This window comes from Sus scrofa, chromosome 4 (assembly GCF_000003025.6).
Source record: "Sus scrofa isolate TJ Tabasco breed Duroc chromosome 4, Sscrofa11.1, whole genome shotgun sequence".
Taxonomy (NCBI): Eukaryota; Metazoa; Chordata; class Mammalia; order Artiodactyla; family Suidae; genus Sus; species Sus scrofa.
In genome coordinates this window covers 34,850,079-34,867,753 of record NC_010446.5, presented here as the reverse complement: position 1 = coordinate 34,867,753, position 17,675 = coordinate 34,850,079, and the positions used below count along the sequence as shown (strand labels likewise).

Below are 17,675 nucleotides of genomic sequence, written 5' to 3'. Positions count from 1 at the left end.
GCTGTCTTTGAATCTGAATGAATGCCTGCGTTCTTTGTATTCCAGGCACGAGCACCTCGTGTACTATTTTCAGAACAAAAGTTCTGGCTTAAACATCAAGCATGTCTAATTGTGGTCTCAGTTAAAAGGCAAGAGCACAGAGTTCCCATCCACTCTGACCTGTTCTCAGGAAGGAAAGGTGCTGGGGGTTCAGTCCTGAAATGAGAAGCAGGCAGGGAAGCCCCATAGCAGAACCCAGCAGTGCCCTAGACACCTTCTCTGACCTTGCTGCTGGGGAGAGTGGGGGATTCGGGTGGACAGCAAGGTGAAGCCACAAGATAGGCAGCTGATTGCCCAGAGCCACCTTGTGTCCTCTGCCTGAATGTGGAAAAGCCAGGATGAACCAGGGCTAGGTGAGAATGAACATTGTGAAGGATGCCAGAATTGCTGAGAAATGGGATCTGGGTGTCTTAAGACATTTAAATGTTTTGTTAAGAATGTAGAGTGGGAGAATCGAAACCACCTTATGCATGAGGGATGCAGGATGAGAAGAGAGAGATAGCGATCTCATTTGAATTGATTTACAAAGGGGTGCTTGTTTCAATTAAGATGCATTATAAGTAATAGAAGTCATGAGTAAGAATAGCCCAGTTCATCTTTATACTTTTTGTCTCATAGAACAGAGAATAGAAGGTAGCAGTACCCAAGGCTGGTCCAGCCATGTAACAGTATCATCAAAATCCAGGCATCTTTTGTCACTCGCTCTCCCATCATCAGTTTCTTGCCTTTTTTGTTCTTCCTCATGCTTGTTGCCTCGTGGTCACAAGACAGCTGCCACAATTCCAAGGAGTATATCCTCACACAATTCTTTGAAAGCAGAGAACAAAGGAGTACTTTTGGCAGAGATTTTCTTTTTTCTTTTCTTTCTTTTTTTTTTTTTTTTTTTTTTTTTTTTGCCTTTTTCTAGCACCACTTCCCGCAGCATATGGAGGTTCCCAGGCTAGGGGTCTAATTGGAGCTGTAGCCACCAGCCTACACCACAGCCACAGCAACGCAGGATCTGAGCCACATCTGTGACCTACACCACAGCTCAGGGCAACGCCGGATCCTTAAGCCACTGAGCAAGGCCAGAGATCGAACCCACAACCTCATGGTTCTTAGTCAGATTCGTTAACAACTGAGCCACAACAGGAACTCCGAGATTTTCTTTTCATGAGCCTCACTCTCAGCAGAAAGGAAAAACTATTTCTCCATAAGACCCCGAGAGGTTTTCCTTCATGTTTTCTTACCCAAACTGAGCCACTTAGCCACTTCTAGCTACAGAGGAGCCTAGAAAAGCAAATACATGGCTTTCCCAACTTCAGTCATCGGAAATGGGCAAGGGTTGGAAATGGGCAAGGGTTGGAAATGGCTTTGGAGTAGACAGCTAAGAGTATCTGCCATGGGAATAAATAGAAATGTGGTCAAAAGAAAAAGAAAAACCAAAATTCCTCTTCCAAGGCCAAGGAAAAGATTTTAGAATACATCTACAGTTTTAGCAAAAAGAAAGTTTTGTATATAAATATCTCTATTATTTTAAAGAAAGAAAAAAAAAAAAAGACCAACCTGTCTATGTAAGTACATTTTATTTCCATACAATTTTTTTAAGTAGGACAGCTTCAGAATTCCACATTCTTCTGACCCAATATATTCCAGGGGGAATCATGGATAGGCATAAACTTGTAAATGGACATGTATAAATATAGATAAACGCAGCAGCGAGAAGTTGAAACAACCAAGCACCCTCTGCTCTGTCAAGCCCCAAAGTCAATTACAAGTTGACCTGGAAAGAGGACTGGCCCTGTCCCCTCTCCTCGGTGTGGTTTGTATCCCAGCATGAGCAAGGCGCTGGGAAGCCACTCTTTCAAGCTCCTACCTGGGGGAGTGTTTGCATAATGGCCTCCTTGCTGCATTCAGAATCTCTGCTGCATCCCATCACTTGGATCAAACCCATCAGAGCTGCCTCCTCCTTGCCCCAGGGTTGATTCTTTCCCAGGAGACCCCATGCAAAGAAACCACAGTTGAGCCACCACCCCAGTTCTCTCAACGCGCCCAGCCATGCCGGAACCCCAGTGCTGGGACCCAGGTTCAAACTAAGGTCCCTACTGCAAGTGAAAAACCAGTCTGAATCTCACCTGGTGCAAAGAGGGGCAGAAGAGTGGCAAATCTGGACCCTCAAGCTCTCAATCCAATTGAGGAAATGGCAGGATGAGATCCATTTGGGCTAAGGATTATCCTGAGAGCAGTGATATACGGTGGCACTAAAGCTACTTGACTTTGTTACTTGTAGAACGAAATTGAAATCATTCATTATGAAGGCTTGTGATGGGTTCTTTAGCCCTAAAAGGGAATGTTCATGAAAACAGCAACAAGGGGTGTTAAGCCTATATCGTTAACTAAGGTGAACTGAACTTCACCTGCTCCTAAGGTTGCAGGTGGAGTAAAACCATTTATTTGTTAAGGAAACACACGCATATATTTCAAAGACCATTAAGAGGCTAGATACTAAGACCATACAGAAATTTATGCTAAAAAATTGAACACTCGGAAAGACAAAAATGAAACTTATACAAAGATGAAATTGTTAAAGGTAACATAGCCAGAGGCCCATAGATCAGCCTTACAGGAACTATTGATTTTAAGATCTCTCTAAGCTTATGGGAATGTTGTAGGCATAGAGTTAGAACTGTAGTGCTAGACAAAAGCTTTGTGATAATAGCGTCAGTTACTGAGGGCTGACTCTGAGCTGGGTGCTAGTTTAAGCGTTTTGCATATTTTACAACAACTCAAGAAGTCCACACTGTTTTTCTTCCTGGTTTTACAGGTAATCACTTGCCAAAGTCCAGCCAGGAAATGGTAGAGCCAGGATTTGAAACAGTAGTTTGGCTCGAGAGCCTGTACTCGTTCACACCTCACAACGGTAATGCCCCACATTCTGAGGTGCTTTCTGTGGGCTGCAAGTGAGTTAGCTGGGTCAAGATAGATTTAGGCTAGAGGGAGGATTCCACAATGGTACCTGCCAGTGCCGGTGTCCACATAGGGGTGGGAGACTCCCAGGCTTGGCTGCCACCAGTATCTGTGTCCCCAGGGTGAGCTGCAGGCACCTTCCGCCTCTCTGGGAGACTCTCCAAGGCCAGCAGATATATGCCTGGAAGTGGGATTTCCAAGTTTAAATTTTTGAGCTCATCCATACCAGCAAATCAAACACTCTGAGACCCAGCACTGTGTTTTGACAAGCCGATAACCTTGCAGCAGGTGTAAAGCATTGCAGATGAGACACTGCTCTTCACAGGGAATAATAATACAGGATTGGACACAGATTCACTCCTAAGCAATAGGCCTTAAGCCTCAAAAAATAAAGGAATTGTTGGAGCTCCTTAGTGGCCTGTTAAAATCTGGCGTTGTCACCGCTGCGGCTCTGGTCACGGCTGCAGCATGGGTTCCATTCCTAGCTCCCAGGAAACCTGCTCTCATCCTTCAATTGTGAAAGTATCCCCTATCCTGCTCCATCCCTAAGTATTACCTTCCTCAGACGGAGGTGGAGGAGCCCTTCACGTATCTAGAGCCAAGGAACTCACTTGACCCAATCAGGTACAACAGACTAGTACGTTCCCTCCATCCCCAGATGCTCCCCGAATGGGCCAGAAGGGAAGTGCCACTTCTGATCTGCTCTCTACAACTGATGGATAAGCGACCCCCAAACTCACAGGTGACGACTAGTATGGGGCTCCTGATGCCTCACGAGGGTGTGTGGTTTGTCAGCTGTTTCATGCCTGACATCCTTTTATGGAAAGAGGTTTTTCCTCTTTCAGTTGGTACCAAGATGCAAGGCTTTCCCTCTTAGCACAGTCCCTTCTACTTTCATCTCTTTCCAGCCGGCCGCCACATTCCCAAGGGTTGGGAGTTTGCCTTTCTGGAGGGCCAGCGCTGAGTGTGAATCTCTTCTCTGTTTTCGGAGGCCTCCCTCGGGCCGAGCAACCCACAAGCAGGACTGGAAACAGAATCATCCTTCTTTAAAGTCCCCTTAAACTCCTCATCTCCACGAGGATGGAGCAGCCGCTGAGCTGAGACACCCGTGGCTCAAGGGCTCCACCGTGAGGAAGCCAGGAAGTAAGACCTTGGCAAAACATTTCCAGGATCTTCCTGAGCAGGTACCACCCATCTTCTGGAAGCCAAGGCTTCCAGCAGTCATAGGAACAGAAATTTGCGTGCACTCGGTGAAAAAATGATGGCGTTTAAAGCCATGACAGCTGAGTTGGAGTCCTGCCTCTAACTTTTACTAGTTGTGAGGCCTTGGGCAAATAAGTAACATAATTCATTTGAGCCTCAGGTCCCTTACCAACTGCCACTGGGTCATAGAATTTCCTCATAAAACGAGGGAACTGAGTTCCTGCCATGGATCAAGGGGTTGAGAGCCCAACTAGGATCCATGAGGATGTAGGTTCGATCCCTGGCCTCACTCAGTGGGTTAAGGATCCACGTTGCTGTGGCTGTGGTGTGGGCTGACAGCTTCAGCTCCAATTCAACCCTAGCCTGGGAACCTCCATATGCCACAGGTGTGGCCCTAAAATATATATATATATAAAATTAGGGAACCAATAAAATGATTGGAATAATAGATTGCAAAAATCACCTTATAAATATTAGCAAATGTACAAATATAATTTTATTGAGAATTAAACATACAAGATACAACAAAGCACACAATTTTCCTCTTAGAACTTGGACACTATTGTTACTGATGGGGCAACATCAAGAGTATTCTCCTGGAACATTGCTCAGACAAACTGGAGATACTCTTGTTTCCTGTGATGTGTAAACACACCAACCTGGAGAAATGAACAGAAAGCAGATGTGGTTGTGAGAAGTGGCAACCCAGGGACACCTAGAAATATCATGTGAAACAAGGACAGTTGCTTTTTCCTATTTGCAGTAGCCAAGACATGGAAACAACCTAAATGTCCATGGACAGAGGAGTGGATCAAGAAGAGGTGGTACATACACACAATTGGAATACTACTCAGCCATTAAAAGGAGCGAAATACCAGCATTTTTAGCGACATGGAGGGACCTAGAAATTATCATGCTAAGTGAAGTCAGCCATACAATGAGACACCATGACATGTGGAATCTGAAAAAAGGACACAATGAACTTCTTTGCAGAACAGATGCTGACTCACAGACTTTGAAAAACTTATGGTTTCCAAAGGAGAGAGTTCGGGGAGTGGGGGGAATGCGCTGGGGTTGTGGGATGGAAATCCTATAAAACTGGATTGTGATGATCATTTTACAACCATAAATGTAATAGATTCATAGAGTAATACAAAAAATTTAAAAAAAGGACAGCTGCTTTTTCATCACGGGATGACCATGGGAACTGCGGACGTCACATCCTTTTGAAACAACCCTGCTCTTCCAGACTCGTCTCTCAGCTGTGCCTCCCTCCCTTATTCTTCACCTTGTCCTCCAGACAGTACTTTACTTTCACTGAAGACTCAGACACTCAGCTCTCAGAGTCCAGCCAATGTACAAACTCCAGTCTCTCAGCTCCTGGACAGATACACACATGGACACTTGGTACTTTCTAATCACTTTTTGTTTCCAGGAACCAACTTCTGTTTTAACTGGGGTCCTTTGGGTTGCAAATCAAGAAACTAAACTTAGGAGTTCCTGTAATTGCTCAGTGGGATAAGAACCCAACACAGTTTCCATGAGGATGCGGGTTTGATCCCTGGCCTCGCTCAGCGGGTTAAGGATCCAGTGTTGGTGCAAGCTGCAGCGTAGGTCACAGATACAGCTCAGACTTTGCATTGCTGTGGCTGTGGTATAGGCCGGCAGCTGCAGCTCCTGTCCAATCCCTAGCCTGAGAACTTCCATATGCCGCAGGTGTGGCCCTAAAAAGAATGAAAAAAAAAAAAAAGAAATTGGAACTATCTTAGGCAAAAGATAGGCATTTATTACCTTGGCAGTGAAAGGTTGCTAAGAATTGGGAAAATGTTGGGCCTCAGGGGAGTTAGAACTAGGATGCTTTCTCTAGCTTTGTCATTAGAATAAAAGTGATCCTTTCCGTTTTGCTTCAATTAGGAAAGCCTTAGGTGTGGACCTTGCCCCACCTGGATCGCATGCCTAACCCTGATGCAGTAGGCATTGTGCAGAGGAGGGAGTGCTGGCAGCCCTGCGAAAACCACACGGTGGGAGAGGGAGCAAGAGCTCCCAGAATAAAGTGGCTGTTATTCTCAGAAGGGAAGGAAAAACAGGTAATTCTCCTTAATCACTCTCTGACTGTAGTAATTACACCAAACAGAAAGAACACATAGAAACATATATCTTGGGAGTTCCCATCGTGGCTCAGCAGAAATGAATCTGACTAGCATCCATAAGGATGCAGGTTCGATCCCTGGCCTTACTCAGTGGGTTAAGGATCTGGTGTTGTTGTGAGCTATGGTGTAGGTCGCAGAGGTGGCTCGGATCTGGCATTGCTGTGGCTGTGGTGTAGGCTGACAGCTAGAGCTCTGATTTGACCCCTAGCCTGGGAACCTCCACATGGTGCAGGTGCGGCCCTAAAGAGACAAAAAAAAAAAAAAAGAGAGAGAGAGAGAAAGAAATGCGTATCTTGGACGCAACTGCAAGCTTCTTCAGTTCTAGATTTAGAACCCCTATATTGTCAAATCTTTCTGACACTATCTCTTGTGTGCCCACGGTCCAAAAAGAAAAAGATGATAAAGGTACCTCTTTAGGGAGTAAGGGTAGGAGCAGAGAGTGGGAAAAGCATGAAAAGCAGTTATGGAGAGTGGAGAACAAGTTTGCCAGGAAATTGTAGTATGATCGTCAGACAGTGCTGAGGTAGGCGCTAAAGTGAAGGCTTGTGTCCCACCAAAAGCCATGTTGAAACCTAATCCCCAATATGATAGTATTTGGGGGTGGGGGCCTTTGGGGGGTGATTGGGTCATAAGGGCAGAGCCCTCATGAATGGGATTAGTGCCCTTGAACAAAAGCCCTCGGAGAGGGCTTATTCCTTATTATTCCTTATTCCTCCCTCCATGTGAGGACAAAGCCAGGACACAGGTGGGTATCAACTAGGAAGCAAGGCTCACCAGACAACTGTCAGCACCTTGATCTTGGACTTTCCGGCCCTGAGAACCGTGTGAAATCAAAGTCTTGTTTAAGCCACCCAGTCGACGGTAGTTTTTATCACAGCACAAATGGACTGAGACAGTAGGTAATCAAGAATGTACAGTAGATCCCATTTGTCTTGCATGATTTCTTTCTTTAGGAGTATTTTGCTGCACGGGTTCAAACGTGGAAAAACTGGATGGTTGTTTCATACACGTTGGAGGAATTTTTGGAATTTTCTATGTAAGGTAGACATGCAGATGAAGAGCTGAGTTCAGGGCATTGATAAGGAATGTGACTAGTTATATGATAGGTTGTAGACTCGGCTGGATACAGAGACATGAAGAAAGATAAGGAGTAAGCAGATGAGAGAGAACTGGGGGAGAGGGAGTCCCACTTAGGTCAAAGAAGAGTGGTGGGGGCAGTAGTTGAACAAAGAAATAAAACATGCATTTATCTGTATACACAAATAGAAAATATATACACTATTAGGGCAGCCCCCGAATTTGTAAAGAAATATTCTTACTCAAGGAGTTCCCATCGTGGTCCAGCGGAAAATGAATCCGACTACGAACCATGAGGTTGCAGGTTCAATCCCTGGCCTTGCTCAGTGGGTTAAGGATCCATCGTTGCCGTAAGCCCTGTGGTGTAGGCTGCAGACGTGGCTAGGATCTGGTGTTGCTGTGGCGTAGGCCGGCAGCTACAGCTCTGATTAGACCCCCTAGCCTGGGAACCTCCATATACTGCAGGTGTAGCCCTTAAAAAAAAAAAAAAAAGACAAGAAAGAAAGAAAAGTAAAGAAAGGAAGGAATATTCTTACTCAAAAAGGGACATACACAAAATGATATAGCTATGATACAGTTTATTTCAACATACTAAACCAAAAAATAACAAAACGACTCATTTTTTTTTTGGAAAAAAAATTCTATATATTCAGGGTTGGCTTGATTGACCATTACATATTTTAGCAAAAAACATTTAAGTACACACCACCCTTAAAAAAGCTTTCCATGTATAAATACTGAATTTGCTATATGACCAGACATTTAGAAAAATCAAAACAGTTGTAAAAGTCAAATGCCTAAGTTAAGATTGTTGTAAACTTAGAAAAAGATTGAATCGTTATATTTTAACCTGTATCCAAAAAAAATTATCCTTCAGCCTTTCATTTCACCTATATTTTCTTTCACAGAATTAAGCCTCAAATTTGAAGGCTTAAATTCTTTTGTCCAAATGCCTCAGGAATAGCAGATTTTCCTTCAAACCTGTACCTATCTAAAAAGAAGTAGGCCATTCAAAGAGTGGGAAAAACAAAACTATACAGATCTATCTCTGTGCCCTTCATGCAGATTCTGCTGTGAAAGAATTCCTGAGTTGGCTGCCAGTTCATTCAACTTAGCTCAAAAACATCATAGCTAGTTATAGACCTAAACTGGCATTCATGCAGTTCGTCAGATTTCTTTACCACCAAAAATCAATCAGTGACATTCAGGCCTTAGCTTAATCTGCACGAATGCAATTTAGGACATGATGATGTTAGCATATTTAATTGTAAAATGCAAAATTCTGAATATTAAATCATATTTTTTAAGTATATAAGCTGCTATGTCTTCTCACTAATCACCGTTTCTGTGAACAAATAAAAAACAAAAGGGCAAAAAAAGCTGAAAAATTTGGATGCTCCAAAATGAGAGAACTGGAACAATTTCATACATAAAGACATGACTGAGGTAAGCTTATATTATAAGAATAATTGTTTATTATTGTATGCAATTGGACAGCAAAACACCCCAATCTGAAAGTACTGGATCAGTCTTCCTGAGTCCAAGCCATGACTCTGCATGCTACAATGAAACGTTTTTAATAAATGCAATCTGCCATAGAGCAACTAGTTTTTACATTCTTAAATAATCAACTAACTCTAGCAATGATTTAAATACACAGGCTGTTAAAACAAAAAAGTTATAAACATACTCTGAATTTTTTTCTCTGTGAGATATTAAAAAGAGGTTCCACAACTTCTTGATTTCCCTAAGAACTAAGAACCAAAATATTAAACATAATAAATAAATATGAAACCTGGAAGCCAGGAAAGGGTCTAGAATACTGACTATAATAAACCAGTGTATTAAAAATCCAGTATTTCAGTATTAAAACTTCATCTCAACACAGGTTTATTGCTGCTATAAATAAGCTTCATAGAAAGGCACCTGTCATTACCTATGAGAAAGATTTGGATTCAAAACAAAGGGAATATGCAATATAAACCACTTTTTTTCTTTAACTGTGATGTCACTACTAATATTTTATCAGTAGTAATTTTAAATGTAAGGTTTTTGTATGGCAATAGATAAGTACCTTTGAACATATGACCTGAATATAGTTTAAATGATTATGATACCATGGTACTTTAATGTACAGGGCATCTTCATGGCAAATTAGGCAAAATCAAGTGAAGATGGATGGCAAAGGACTCAATACCAGAAATATGACAACTTCTAAGAAAAAATAAATCTTGTAGGGACAATGACTATGAGCAGATCTTGGCCAAGTCACTAAACTTCTCTGAGCCTCCCTTTCTCCATCTGTAAATTCCAATACTACCTGCTCTGTCAAGCTCATAAGGCTGTTGTGAGATCAAATGAGGTGATATAAAAACACTTGGCAAACTACTGATGCCTTGAACAACTAAATGGTATTATCATTGGCCAAAATAGCTCAATTTTCTGATCTTCTAATAGATAAGGTTATAAGCAATTCATTTTGCATCCACTTGAAAGTTCCCAGTTTTAATCAATTAGATCGTTGTGGAATGAATGGAGCAAACGTGTATGCAAAGAGGAAATCTCTAAAACTTAGTCCAGAATTATATAAAGTAGTTTGCTGTGAGTGAGGACCCCCCACTGCTTGTGGGAGCCTCAGACTACCTCTTGACATTTCCTACAATGGAGGGGGTAGACTTCCCAGGGACCCTGGCTGCTGGCCTTTCCTCTGTCTCCCTCACCATCTGCTATCAGGCAGCATGCATAGTTCCACGAAAGAATTAAATCTCCTAACAGCACAGAAGAGTTTTAGGAGCATAAGAAACATAGCTGAGGTTAATCACAAGTACAACGCTCAGCTTGGTGTATTTCACAAAGTTGAAACGGGTTCAATAATCCCTACCACGTTTCCCCTTGCTTCCTCTACGTATAAAATGGTCCTAGGCCAGCTTTCTCCAAATGATGTTCTGAGGAATATTAGTTAGGTGAGATGTTACCAGGTCAAAAATAGATCTTTGTTAAGTAAGTTTGCAATATGCCGGGGGAAATAAGTTTATGTACTACAGAATTTCTCAGTCTTTGATGTACTGACTCTAAATCCTAAAGAGCAATGGAGTATACAGCAGTTCCCAAATTCATCTGGCCATAGAATCTCCACCTCCCACAAAATATCTAGAGGGACTAACCACTCTTATAATACTCTTTGGGAAATGCTATTCTAGCTAGTTCACCCTGGTTTCGAACGTTCCAGGGCTACGTCTGGTGAAAATTACCCTTTTAGTTTCTGAAGGAGCAGAATTGTTTTGCTTCTAAGATCAGCTTCCAGAATAACCTCCTGGATCCCCCTCCATAAGTATCCTGCCCAAAGCAACTAAGAACTAAATTTCCTTAACTACACATGGAGAAATTCAAAGATGTTATTCTCATGTTAGTGAAAATTATAATCCTTTTAAAACAAATCTTTATGTTTTCCTCCAATATTAAAAATATAAAGATCTAATTCCAGAACTTAAGGACCTAGAATCACAAGGAGGAGGAGGACTTTATCACACCACTCCAGTTAATACTATTACTAATGATAATAATAGCAGGGAGAGTAGAGGAGGGGGAGGAGGCTGCAACAGCTGTTTTGGCTAAGAGCATATTTTATGTCTTAGTCCTCATACACACTCTATGAATTTAGGACCTACTATTACAGTCATTTTAAAATCTTTAAAATACACTGAGATTTAGGAAGATTAACGGACATACCTAGGGTCACACAAAGTAGGACAGAATCTCAAAGTCATGTCTGACCCCTCACCCCATGCTCTTAACAACTACATAATGCCATCTTATATCTTAGTCATGAAACAAAAGCATTGTAGGTCATACTCTGGCTGTTAAACAGAAAAATTAAAGCATATTCATATAAATCCAACTTGACGGTCACTTGGTTTTGGATTTCCTTTTGAGCCAACTCCTATGCCCTTAAGGAGATCTTTTAAGGTGGTTTTTTTTTTTTTGGTTTTGGTTTTGTTTTTTAAGCAGAGAAAAATAGATTGCTCTTTACCAATGATAACTTTAGATATGAGGAGGATTTTAAAAATCTGCATCTAAGGTGAAGACATTATCTGTAGTTTCTGCCATCACTGCAAAACGCTGATACTCTGAAACTCGTTTCTCAAAGAAATTTGTTTTCCCCTCTAAAGAAATGTTTTCCATAAAATCAAAGGGATTTTCTGCCTGAAAAACCTGAAAAGAAAAGAAATATTGTTAGACATTCGGAAGAAGCCAAATCATACCCCACAAGAGCAACAGGTAGCTAAAGAAAGCTCAGGTTTCCCAACCTGTCTAGTCACCTGCAAGATCACACTATCCCTAGGGTCCTGGATGCACTCAAGACGGATACATTTTAGGATGACTAAGAGGAAATACCAAGTAGTTATGCTACGAGCCACATGGGAAGTCCTTGCCTTTGGAATGGATAAGCAATGAGATCCTGCTGTATAGCACTGGGAACTATGTCTGGTCACTTGTGATGGAGACCGATAATGTGAGAAAAAAGAATCTATACATGTATGTGTAACTGGATCACCTTGCTGTACAGTAGAAAATTGACAGAACACTGTAAAACCGGCTACAATGGAAAAAATAAAAATCATTATAAATGAAAAAAACCTGAGATCGAGAGAAGACAATCTCAGTAAATTATGGAACACCAACTTATGGGAACATTTTACAACTATTAGAATGACTGCTATAAAGATGATGGAGCAAAATACAAATATTTGCAATAAAAACCAGGGAGCAAAAATTTTATCTATCCTATGATTATGATCTTATAGTAATTACGAATGTATGTAGACCTGGAAAGAGATACAGACAATGAAAAATACTTTTAATCCTGTTTAAAAAAAAAAAAAAAGATGACTAAGGTCACCTACTAACCTCCTAAAGAAATGATACTAGCATTTCTGGAATTCTAAGAAGTAGAATGAAAGAAGAAAAAAAAAAAAGATTATTCCAGGAAATAAAAGATTTAATACCAGACTTAAATGTTTTCACAGCTTGAGAAATCTAAAATATCATAGATAATATGACCCTGCAATCCCACTCTTGGGCATCTATCCGGACAAAGCTCTACTTAAAAGAGACACATGCACCCGCATGTTCATTGCAGCACTATTCACAATAGCCAGGACATGGAAACAATCCAAATGTCCATCGACAGAGGATTGGATTCGGAAGATGTGGTATATATACACGATGGAATACTACTCAGCCATAAAAAAGGATGACATCATGCCATTTGCAGCAACATGGATGGAATTAGAGAATCTCATACTGAGTGAAATGAGCCAGAAAGACAAAGACAAATACCATATGATATCACTTATAACTGGAATCTAATATCCAGCACAAATGAACATCTCCTCAGAAAAGAAAATCATGGACTTGGAGAAGAGACTTGTGGTTGCCTGATGGGAGGGGGAGGGAGTGAGAGGGATCGGGAGCTTGGGCTTATCAGACACAACCTAGAATAGATTTACAAGGAGATCCCGCTGAATAGCATTGAGAACTATGTCTAGATACTCATGTTGCAACAGAAGAAATGGTGGGGGAAAAACTGTAATTGTAATGTATACATGTAAGGATAACCTGACCCCCTTGCTATACAGTGGGAAAATAAAATTAAATAAATAAATAAATAAATAAATAAAATAAAATATCATAGATAAGCAGTTTTCATAGATATTACCATTAAGTAGTCACATCTACATGATACTCCAAAATATTAAATTACCAACAATGTACTGTTGGCCTAAATATGTCTCTTAGTTCCTAAGAGGCCCTATGAGCATCAAATGGAAGTTAAGGGACCATGATCATGCTATCCAGAAGAATCCCAAACAAAAAGTGGGATGTACGTTGACAACGCCTTTTTACTGCTCTGAATTCAAGAAGTAGACTCGGAGATAGAGCTTGATGGAAACTGAGACATTTCAATGACTCATGAGGAACCATAAAAGAGGTTTTTTAAAATTAGGGCTATTCCAGCAAGAATTGTGAATACCACAGATGAAAATATATTCAAAGAACCCAATTAAAAATGGGCAAAGGATCCGAATGGATACATAAGCATTTTTTAGGAAAGATACACAAAAGACCAAAAAGCACATGAAAAGATGCTTCACATCATTATGCATTAGGGAAATGCAAATCAAGACCACAGAGATACGCTTTCACACCTACTGGGATGGCTGTAATAAAAAAAGAGAGAGAGAGAGAGAACTAGTGTTAGTGAGTTTGTGGAGAAAACGGAACGCTCATATATCAATGGTGTGAATGTAAAATGGTGCAGAGGAGTTCCCATTGTGGCACAGTGGTTAACGAATCCGACTAGGAACCAGGAGGTTGCGGGTTTGATCCCTGCCCTTGCTCAGTGGGTTAAGGATCCGGCGTTGCCCTGAGCTGTGGTGTAGGTCGCAGACACGGTTTAGATCCCAAGTGGCTGTGGCTCTGGCAGGCCGGTGGGTACAGCTCTGATTTGACCCCTAGCCTGGGAACCTCCATATGCCACGGGAGCGGCCCTAGAAAATGACAAAAAGACAGAACAATAAAATATAATAAAATGGTGCAGAGGCTCTGGAAAACAGTCTTGATCATTCCTCTAATGATTAGAAATAGAGTTCCTGGAGTTCCCTCATTGCGCAGCAGGAGCTGGCATTTGTCACTGCAGTGGCTCAGGTCACTGCTATGGCGCAGGTCTATCACTGACCCAGGAACTTTCACATGCCATGGGCACAGCCAAAAAAAAAGAAAGAAATAGACTTGCTATATGACCCAGCAATTTCACTTGTAGTTATAGACCCGAGAGAAAACACGTCTACCCCAAAACTTCTACATGAATGTACACTGCAGCATTATTGATGAGCCAAAATACGCAAACCTCCCAAATGTCCATAAATGAATGAAGCCAATAAATGAATGAAGTTTGGTATAACCATATAATGAGGTATTATGTAGCCATAATATGGAATAAAGTACTAATATATGTGAATATGAATGAAACTTGAAAACATTATACTGGCTTTGTGTATACCATAGACCCATATATAGTATATACCATATATTGGATGGTTCCATTTATAGGAAATGAGACATATTGAACAGGCTGATCTAAAGAGATAAAAATTAGATTAGTGGAGTTCCCATTGTAGCTCAGTGGTTAACGAATCCAACTAGGAACCATGAGGTTGCGGGTTTGATCCCTGGCCTTGCTCAGTGGGTTAAGGATCTGGCATTGCTGCGAGCTGTGGTGTAGGTCACAGACACGGCTCGAATCCTGCATTGCTGTGGCTCTGGTGTAGGCTGGCAGCTACAGCTCTGATTGGACCCCTAGCCTGGGAACCTCCATATGCCGTGGGTGTGGCCCTAGAAAAGACAAAATAAGACCAAAAAAAAAAAAAATTGGATTGGTAATGCCTAGGGGATGGAGGAAAGAAAGGGAAGTACTGACTGCTAGTGGATGCAGAGTTTCTTTGTGGGGTGATAAAAATGTTCTCATGTAGATTTGTTGTCAGAGTTGCACAACTCTGAAACTATACTAAAAACCACTGAATGGTACATTTATTAATAGGTAAACTGCGTGCTCTGTGATTTATATCTTAATAAATCTACTTTTTCTGAAAAAAAAAAAAAAAAAGTTCATTTGCCGGGTGTGGTTGAGTGGTGGAATTCTGTGAAATTGTTGAAAATAGTGTTAAGAGGGAGTTAAGATGTGAGTTATCATGTACAGTAGGTTAAAGGATAGTGAGTTCACTTTAATCCATAAGTAAGCAAATTAATTATCCTATAACAAACATACTGTACAACTTAGGAACAAAGACAATTTATTTTAATATATAGTTTATAAATTTTAGAGATCATAATATGATCTTTATTTCTGTCATGAATAATCAGTAAAAAGAGAGGATCTTGCAACTAAGACAATAAAAAAATAATTTTTTGTTTCTTTTTAGGGCGGCACATGCGGCATATGGAGGGTTCCAGACTAGAGGTCCAATTAGAGCTGTAGCCGCTGGCCTACGCCACAGACATAGCAATGCCAGATCCCAGCCGTGTCTGTGACCTATACCACAGCTCACGGCAATGCTGGATCCTTAACCCACTGAGTGAGGCCAGGGATTGAACCTACATGTCCTCATGGTTACCAGTCAGATTCATTTCCACTGAACTGATGGGAACTCCCCAAAATTTAGATTTTATAATATATAGTTACATAAAAACCTTTTCCCCATCTGATTCTTTCATCACAGTATTTCTGTTAGTACCAGGAAATAAATGCATTACCAAGGCAGGTAATAATTATCCCAGCATCATGAATTTTGTGTGTGTGTGTGTGTGTGTGTCTTTTTGCCGTTTCTTGGGCCGCTCCCGTAGCATATGGAGGTTCCCAGGCTAGGGGTCTAATTGGAGCTGTAGCCGCCAGCCTACACCAGAGCCACAGCAATTCGGGATCTGAGCCTCATCTGTGACCTACACCATACTCATAGCAATGCCGGATCCTTAACCCACTGAGCAAGGCCAGGGCTCGAACCCATAACCTCATGGTTCCTAGTCGGATTCGTTAACCACTGAGCCATGACGGGAACTCCCCAGCATCATGAATTTCATAACGCTTTCCATTAATTGAAACTTCCATTTCCATGCTAAGTCAAAATCTCTAATTTCTAATTAACATAGTATAGTACATAGTATATGTCTGTGAATGTTTCACTTATGATGAATACAGTGTGACCATTTAGTGTTCATTTATATGTCTGACAGAATTTAAGTGTTTTAAGTATACCAACTCATCAACAATAATTTGTGATAAGTATTAGTATTATTATCTTCATTTTATAGATAAGGAAACTGAGACAGAGGTTTAAGCAACTTGCTTAAGGTCACTTTGCTAGGAAGTGGTGGAACCAGGATTCAAACCCAGAGAGCCTTGCTGCAGCCTCCATTTCTTAAGTTATGTGAAAAGCACACCTTTTTATGAAATTCAGGTACATTGTCTCTGATAAACAAAATAAAAGAAATAACTTAAAGGCAACTGAGTTCAAAGAGTCATATTATGACAGTTAAGATCTTCCTAATAATGATTTTCTATTTAAAACTATGGACCCAGGGATTCCTACCACGGCTCAGCAGTAACGAACCAGACTAATATCCTTGGGGACATGGGTTCAATCTCTGGTCTCGCTCAGTGAGTTAAGGATCTGGCATAGCTGTGACCTGTGGTGTAGGTCACAGACGTGGCTCGGATGTGGCATTGCTGTGGCTGTGGTGTAGGTCAGCGGCTGTGGTGTAGCCCAGCAGGTGCAGCTCTGATTTGATCCCTAGCCTCGGAACTTCCAAATGCCGCAGGTGTGGCTCTAAAAACCAAAAAAAGAAAAAAAGAAAAAACTATGAACCCTAAAATTACAACATATGCACAGGGAGATTTATCTGAGGGTAAACATATATTTGCATATTAAATCCCATTACTTAAAGAGAGTCCTATTAAATAGAGACCTACAATTATTACAAAGTAATTTATTGATCTTATTAGTTCCAAGATTTATCAGCTTCCTACTTCCGTTATGAAGTTCATTTTAAGTTTCATTTAAGGATTTTGCAAAGCCAATTTGTTACGCAAAACAAGCCTCTGTCATGGACAATCTAAAAACAGATTGATCTGGGAGTTCCCACTGCGGCTCATTGGGTTAAGAATCTGACATAGTGTCCATGAGGATGCGGGTTTGATACCTGACCTCACTCGGTAGGTTAGGGATCTAGCATTGCTGCAAGCTGCGGTGTAGGTCATAGATGTGGCTTGGACCAGCGTTACTGTGGCTGTGGCATAGGCTCCAGCTGCAGCTCTGATTCAGCCCCTAGCCCAGAAACTTCCACATGTTGCCGGTGTAGCCATAAAAAGAAAAAATAAAAAAGGTAAAAATAGACTACTGTGTTACAAAAGTTTTTAGTGAAATGCAGCACGTGTTTTAAAGGCTTTACCTGACTCTAACATTTAAGTCAGTAGTAATCTGTTTTTAAACACCTTACCTTTGAGAATCCAAGTTCTGTAAGCAATCTGTCAGCTACAAACTCAATATACTGTTTCATCAAAACACAATTCATTCCAATGAGGCCAACTGGCAAGGCTTCTGTTAAAAACTCCTGAGATATATAAACAAAAACAGAATAAAGTAGAAAGAACAATAAATAAGTATGTATTTTCCAAATAAAAAGAGTTTTATTAATCTTCCAAGT

The 17,675-nt window shown here is 41.0% G+C and overlaps 1 protein-coding gene across 2 annotated transcripts in view; it reads right to left on the bottom strand.

Annotated features, from left to right (window-relative positions):
* Positions 7,977–17,675, bottom strand: part of RRM2B (ribonucleotide reductase regulatory TP53 inducible subunit M2B) — a 35,909-nt gene continuing 26,210 nt past the window's right edge. For both annotated transcript variants that reach the window (XM_021089040.1, XM_001925001.6), the window contains 2 exons: positions 17,469–17,582; positions 7,977–11,627 (listed from right to left, as the gene is read on the bottom strand). In XM_021089040.1, the coding sequence (XP_020944699.1) occupies positions 11,475–11,627; positions 17,469–17,582 (267 nt within the window). In that variant the 3' untranslated portion in view covers positions 7,977–11,474. The remainder of the gene's footprint in view (positions 11,628–17,468; positions 17,583–17,675) is intronic.